Source organism: Callospermophilus lateralis, chromosome 6 (assembly GCF_048772815.1).
Source record: "Callospermophilus lateralis isolate mCalLat2 chromosome 6, mCalLat2.hap1, whole genome shotgun sequence".
NCBI lineage: Eukaryota > Metazoa > Chordata > Mammalia > Rodentia > Sciuridae > Callospermophilus > Callospermophilus lateralis.
In genome coordinates, this window is record NC_135310.1 from 75,410,654 (window position 1) to 75,418,025 (window position 7,372).

The window sequence follows — 7,372 nt, forward strand, 5'->3', positions numbered from 1 at the left end:
ACTGCTTTTCATTTATCTATTCATTCATTTTTTTGGGTACTAGAGTTTACAACTGAGGCACATCCCAGTCCTTTTTATTTTTTTGAGACAGGGTCTTGCTAAGTTGCTGAGGCTGGCCTTGAACTTGCAATCCTCCTGCCTCAGCTCCCCAAGTTGCTGGGATTACAGGTATGGGTCATCATGCTTGGCTCTCACAGCTTCTTTTTCAACAATGCAGTCTGGATCTATTCTTACCTTCCTTCCTTCTCTAAAACGTCCAACAGGGTACTTTCAAATGTTTTGTAACATTACATGAACATCCCCTTGAGTAATATGGACAAATGTCCAAAGATATGTCATAGGAACCATTTGTCCCCCCTTTTTAATCTATGGGATTTTGTTTTAACGATTCATAAAGACACTAACCTTTCAGGTAGATTTAAGGATACTTTTTATTTAATGTAATTTTGTTTGTGTTCTGAAAACCAAGGACATTGAAGTATACATTCTCTGTTGAATAGAGCACTGTGTACATGTATCTTTGTTTTGTCTGAAAATAGCTCTTAACCTTCATCTTCTCACAGCTTTAGTATGTGGGCTTGCTCTGTATAGTTCTCTCTGTAAGAGATAATGGGATCAGTTCTGACAGGTGTGCTATTGGAACAATATCCCAATTTTCTTAATTCCCTGGATCTCATTACAGCATCATTTCCGTGATACTCCTTTGTCTGAGTCTATGGAGAAAACAAAAAAGTAATTAATTTTTGCAATAGGAAATGGGACTTGAAAAGGAAATGTTTTCACCTGAGAAATAAAATTTTTACCTGATAATTTTGTGGCAGGCCTGGAACTCCAGCCCACATCTTCTAGATACTGTAGGAAGTTAAAAGTAGTGATTCCCAACTAGGGAGATTTTGCCTCCCACCCCTGCCTGGTACATTTGGAAATGTATGGAGGGTTTTGTCATAAATGGTAGGGAGGGTACAAGTCATCTGGAGGCCAGGATGCTGCTAAACAATCCTACAATGCACAGGATAGCTGCTGAAACAGTTATTCAGCCCAAAATGTCACTGGTGCCTTTGTTAATAAGTCCTGTTGTAGAGTATTGGAAACTGAACTTGAACCCTGCTCTGTATCTTACTCTGTATCCTTGGGAAGTGACTTCATTTCCTAGAAACTGCCTTCTTATCTGGAAGAACAAAATGGCCACCACCATAAAACCGACAGACAAAAAAAACAAAGCCTATATTTCAAGGTGGTTGTGACAGATCACTTCAAAAAGCACTATACAGTGCAGAGCATCTGATGGGCCCAATAAATAAAAACTCAGGACCATCCCATGGAGTTCAATCATAAGACAAGATGGAAGCAGTGCTAGAAAGACAATGTCACTGAAATGAAAAACAAGGTTCCTCACTTTCCTATTGGCCTTTACAGAGAAAAGAGTAAGAGAGGTTAATGAAAGGTTTAAGAGAACCAAACAGCACTGAGGAGAGGCAAGGAGATAAGACTGGAGACAGGAAGTAATGAGAGGATTGTGTAGGTGAGTGACTTGGAGATGCACTTGAGAGATGTTTAGGCTGAATTATAAGAACTTGGTAAGAAATTTTATATAAGGCCATGGGAGAAGAGTCTAGAATAAATATGAAATTTCTGATGTGGGTGCTTGGGTGTTGGTAATACCATGCAACAAGACAATGAAATCAGAGGACAGGGAACATAATTCAGTGTGGACATATTGAGATTGGAGTGTCTGTGGGCCATCTAAGTGATAGTCAGAAGGGGACAGAATTTTTAAAACAATCAAAGGAGGCAGAACAACAGAAAGAGAAGATAGAGTTTCAAGAACACAAGTACAACTGTAAGAAACGGTGGAAAAGCTCCATAAACTCAACAAGCCAAAACAACCATTTACCTGTCCAAGATTTTATTAGCAGGACTGTAGCGGCCAGTAGCAGAAGAGAAGTGGGGGTGGGGGGAAGAGAGGGGGAGAGTAAGAGAGGTAAAGTAAAAGAGAAGAGGGGGAAGACAGGAGAGGGGGAAGAGAGGAGAGGGGGAAGAGAGAGAGGAGAGGGGAGGGGGGAGTGAGAGGGAGAGAGTAAGAGGGGAGACTAAGAGAGAAAGGGAGAGTAAGAGAGTAAGAGAGTGAGCACGTATAGGGTGTTGATATTTATGGGCTTAACGCCTGATGAGGAGGAGCAATGCGAGTGGGCTGTTACTTCTTCATTGGCCGAGAGTTCGCACCACTTCAGGGATTGGAGGTGTGCCATTCAAAGTTCGCGCCATTCACAGGGATTGGAGGTGAGGGTTCTCGCACCCTTCAGTGCATCATGGACCTGAGCTCCTGGAAGAGAAACACTCTGGGCACCATCTTTACCAACAATCCTGAGCTCCCGGAAGAGAAGCGCTCAGGGCACCAACAACGACATTGTCACAACACCAAAAAATTAAATGACATCTAAAGAATCCAGAAGATTTAAAGTGATAGTAGTAATTGGGAAGTACAATGGTGAGCAAAAAAAGTAGACTCACTGAATTGAAGGGTAATTGTTGAGAAAGGTAGAAAAAAGGGATAAAAGAAAGGTTGACAGATAATGCTATGAAGATCCTCTTCCCTCAACTAAAAGACAGCACATACTTACTTGTATGCTGAGAGATGAAGGACAGGAGAGGTTGAAGACACATAATATACAACAGAGAGAACAGATAAGAATGGGATGCAAAGCTGAAATTGTTATTTTGAGGCAAGGAGGAGACTGATCCCTCCAAACTAGGTAGGAGACAGACACATACCACTCACCAAATATAGAATATATACCCCAAAGGCACAACTCCTCCCACCACACCCTACCCACCTTCAGTTACCACAAGTTTTAATCCCTCTCTCATAACCCAACCAGTTCATCTCTAAGCCTTCTTGCACTGTTTGAGCTTTTGGAGGACATCTCACATCCAAACTATTACATAGGGTGTGGGTGTAAGTCTGTCTGGAGAGAAAGGAAGCAGGAGTTTCAAAGAAGTTCACATTGGAGATTTTCCCCTTGTATTTTCAAATTGTAGGCAAGCTCAGGGGTGTGAAATATAGGAAGTAGGAGCATATAAGTACAGGGAATGGTGCTTAAGGATTGGAGAGGGTTACTAACAAATTAGAGAAAGTGAATAGAGACTACAGATTCAATAATCTGGCAAGGGAAGGATATGTAGTTACCAGGTTCACCCTTGGATTCATATCTAGATCTTTTCTGATTAGTAATATAACCCCTCTATTTTTCTAGAGAAATAGTAGAGACTTTTACCAAGCAGAATTGTTTGAAAATGGGGTTGAGTGAGGGTACAGCAATAAAATAAAATTCCAAATTAAAGTGGGAATGGGATCTCAGTTGTGTCCATGGATCAGTTGTGTCATCTCCTTTTGGAGTTTATCTTCCAAAGTTGCTCAAATAATTAACAGAATAGAAATTCATGAATCACAATAAAATTGTTTTCTTTCACAGAGTCTTGCCTTTTAGTGAGCTTAAGTCATGAGTTGGATGTTCCTCAGAGACCTCCTAAGTGGAGTAAATAAATATTCAACTGGGATTGGGCGCATCTGGCTAGCTGTTATGTTCATCCTTCGGTTGCTGGTCTACATCCTGGCTGCAAAGTACGTGTGGAAAGATGAGCAGAAAGAATTTGAGTGCAACACTAGACAGCCTGGCTGTGGAAATGTGTGTTTTGACTACTTCTTTCCCGTCTCCCAAGTCAGACTTTGGGCTTTACAGCTGATCATGATCTCCATGCCCTCTCTCCTGGTAGTTCTACATGTGGCCTATTGTGAGGGGAGAGAAAAAAAGCATGGAAAGAAACTCTATGACAGCCCAGGCACCATGGATGGGGGCCTATGGTACACCTATTTGATTAGCCTCATTGTCAAAACTGGTTTTGAAATTGGCTTCCTTGTTTTGTTTTATAAGTTGTATAGGGGCTTTAGTGTCCCCTACCTTATGAAGTGCGATTTGAAGCCTTGTCCCAACCCTGTAGACTGCTTCATCTCCAAACCTACTGAGAAAACCATCTTCATCTTCTTCTTGGTCTTTACCTCTTGCTTGTGCATTGTGTTGAATTTCACTGAACTGAGCTTTTTGGTTCTTAAGTGCTTTATTTAAGTGCTTTAAATAATTCTAAAAAGTTCAACTCCTCAGTGTGTTGAGTGCCACAACCTCAGATATATTGAATATGGTGAAATAGGGCACCCTCTTCTACTCCAGAATCGTGATGCAGGCTTGGGCATAGGCACACCCCAGCAAACTGAAGCAAAGCTACTTTGCTGTACACAAGAGAATTAAATAAAGAAAACCAGTATCCCTACTAAACAAGACCTAAAGTAGCTTGGAAAACCCAAGGGTGTTAGCCTTGATATTATTTGAAATTAAAGACTGTTTCAATATGCTCTCAGATGTAAATGCTACACAGAGGACTCATTATTTTGTGGTACGGATTTCTTATGTCTATACACAAGTTGTTTTTCAGTTAGTTAATTGCAAATTAGTCTAGAGAAATACAACCAACAGCATTCTTTCAAGAGTTTAGAGCTATCAGAAAAGAATCTCTATATCAATTTTCTATTTTTTGTAACAACCTTACTACAATTCATGCACAATGAACTGAACAATAAAAAAGTGTCCCTTTTGACAAATATAGTGGCCTCCAAGCTGACAAGATACTGGTGATTTCCAATTGGCCGTCAAGGCTCCACTCACTTTTATACTCAACCTTTATAGAGAAGGACTGTACTGTAGCAGCTATATGGGGCACACAGAGGCACCACCAAAGAGAAGAGAAAGCCTGACCTGAGAAGGCCCAGAGTTCAGGACTCATCGGTTTAGGAGTCCTTGGATATAAGTGGGCCAGGGGAGAGGAGGAAAAGCCATCATTTAAGTGATCTCTAAGTTAAGCACAAATCCTACTGGAAGATAACCTACTCAAGTCTTTAGTCATGGGGGAAGGCAAGTACCACAGACAACAAAACACTGATAGGGAGCATGGGAAGTCACAGAAAAAGAATACTCTCACTTGGTAATCATTTTACACTTTTCTTTAACCATAAAAACACTGAAATACTTTGTAAATTTTCATATTGTTAGACCTTTTTATAACCAGAACAGTATGATGTAACTATAAATATGACACAATTTGCTTATAGTAGCACATCTCTAGGATAATAAAACATGTACTAGGTTATTACAGTGGATCAAATAATGTAAGAAAGAAAAATCACTATCATTTGTTTTTAAGACTAGAACTTTTTACTTTTCTATTTTTAAATCCATAATATACTCTTTGAATTTGATACTTTAACATATGTGCATTGCTCTAGAATAAAAATTGTTTTGCAATGTTATTTGGGTGCCATGTATATCTTTACTTGACTTCACCAGAGTATGATTATTCTATGAAAAAAAATTGTTCTGACAATTTTAGAACAAGATTTTCAACACTGCTTTGTAAAGATAGCTCAGAAATCATTCTATTCCCTTTGGAATTTCTTAACAGAAAGTCACTATAAAATGCAATTTTAACTAAAACCAATTATTCATGTCTTCCATGTCTTGACAACCTCAGAATAAAATGTCTCCTTACAATATGCACAGCGAAGGTTATTCGGGTTATTATGTAGTCTCCAGACCATGTCACCAATAGTGGTCATAATCTTTATCTTAAAGTCTGTCTTGGAAAACAGAAAGATGATGAACTTTGTGGTTTCTCTCTTTCCTTAGTTCATACCACAGATCACTGCTGGACTTAAGAACTTACAATCATGTACTTTACCATTTAACATGAAAACATCTAGCCTTCATAAATGCAGGTAACCCTGGTTTTTAAAAATGATATGTGGTTAAAGAGGCTTAAGGTTTTGAGATCTGAGCCTGACATGGAATCTAGAAAATATGTTTGCAGGGGAGAAATGGAATAAAGACAGGGGACTTTTTTGGTCTGAGGATTTCACTGCAAAAAAAGTCTGGAGAGCTCAGCCTCCTCCCATATTACCACAAGCTCTGCCCAAGTTACCGGGGTTGGTTGCCTGGGCATGTACATTGCTTGCTTCTCTACTTTAGAGATCAAAAGATAATGTGAGCAAGGACATTGGAAATGAAGCTGTTCAAATAGAAAGGTGGGATGTGTACTCTAAGTTTATTGATACTTCTTGAACTTACAAAATAAGCTTCCTATAACCAGCTTAGTGGTGTCAGTGAAGACCCCAAACATTTGATTAAGAGAATTTTGTCAATTTTTTTTATTGTTATTCAGTTTCTCAACAAATTAGTATTTATTGAGTACCTGGGAGCATGACATTGGGCTACCCACCTTCTGAGACAGAATTTTTTTTCAAGTGCTTTTACAACACAGCTGCAAGTAACTGTGGTTCCAGTGGTCCTCCAGAAATGAAGCCAGTAGACAGTGAAGATGAGAGAGGAGGGGAAAAGGCAGACATTTGAATTCTTCGATCCTGTTGGCCCTGAGCCTGGCCCCACTGCTCCACTTTATATGAAAGATAATATGTTTTTGCTTAAGCTGTTTCAAGTTAGATTTCTGTGTTCTGCAACTGAGAGTCCTAATAAAATGACTTTCTGCATACATTTCTTTCCCTATATAATAGTAAGAGAAGTAGAACACTTTTCTTGTACTGACCCTTTCAAAACTTCCAAAATTTGATAGTGTACATGTATTTGTATAAATAGGGGGAAACTATAGAGCTCTCAACAATGGTTTCAACAAGAGCTTAACTTTGTCTTTTTATTATTATTTCACATTACTTTTGTTCTTATACTATAAATAATTAAAAAGTCCACAGTGCCCTGACTCTCCTTATTCTAGCTCACATCCTGTCACATACATGTAACACTTTGCTTAAATACTGATGTCAACTTATTCCTAATTTAGTTTAATTTTGTTTGTATATTTTAATACTGTACAGAGGACAAAAGAGGGGTATTCAATTTTTTTTAAATGGATGAGGAAAGAAACAGTAGCGGATCATGTGAAAGGAAAAATGTCAGCATACACATGAATTTTTATAACAAGAGCCTGAGGGAGGTGTTGTGGGAGAGGTCTACCAGAAATACTTTCTCTAAAATAAAATTGGGAACCAGGTATGGTGGTGCAGGCCTGTAATCCTAGCCTCTTGGGAGGTTGAGGCAGGAGGATCCTAAGTTCGAAGACAGCTTTGGAAACAATTTTTGAGATTCTGCCTCAAAATAAAAAAAATAAAAAGGACTGGGTATGTAGCTCAGCAGTAGAGAGCTCAGGGGTTCAATCCCCAGTATCACAAAATTAAAAACAGATCCTTTTTCACAAAGGAAACTTCCTTCATCTACAAAAGATACTGGGGGTTGTGCAGGAGTTCAGAGAATTA

At 39.1% G+C, this 7,372-nt stretch overlaps 1 protein-coding gene across 1 annotated transcript; it reads left to right on the plus strand.

The window, feature by feature from the left end:
• The first annotated feature begins 3,500 nt into the window (after nt 1–3,500).
• On the plus strand, nt 3,501–4,124 carry Gjb7 (gap junction protein beta 7). The gene has a single exon (XM_076859943.1). It carries the CDS (start codon nt 3,501–3,503, stop codon nt 4,122–4,124), a length of 624 nt encoding a protein of 207 aa, XP_076716058.1.
• The last annotated feature ends 3,248 nt before the right edge of the window (nt 4,125–7,372 follow it).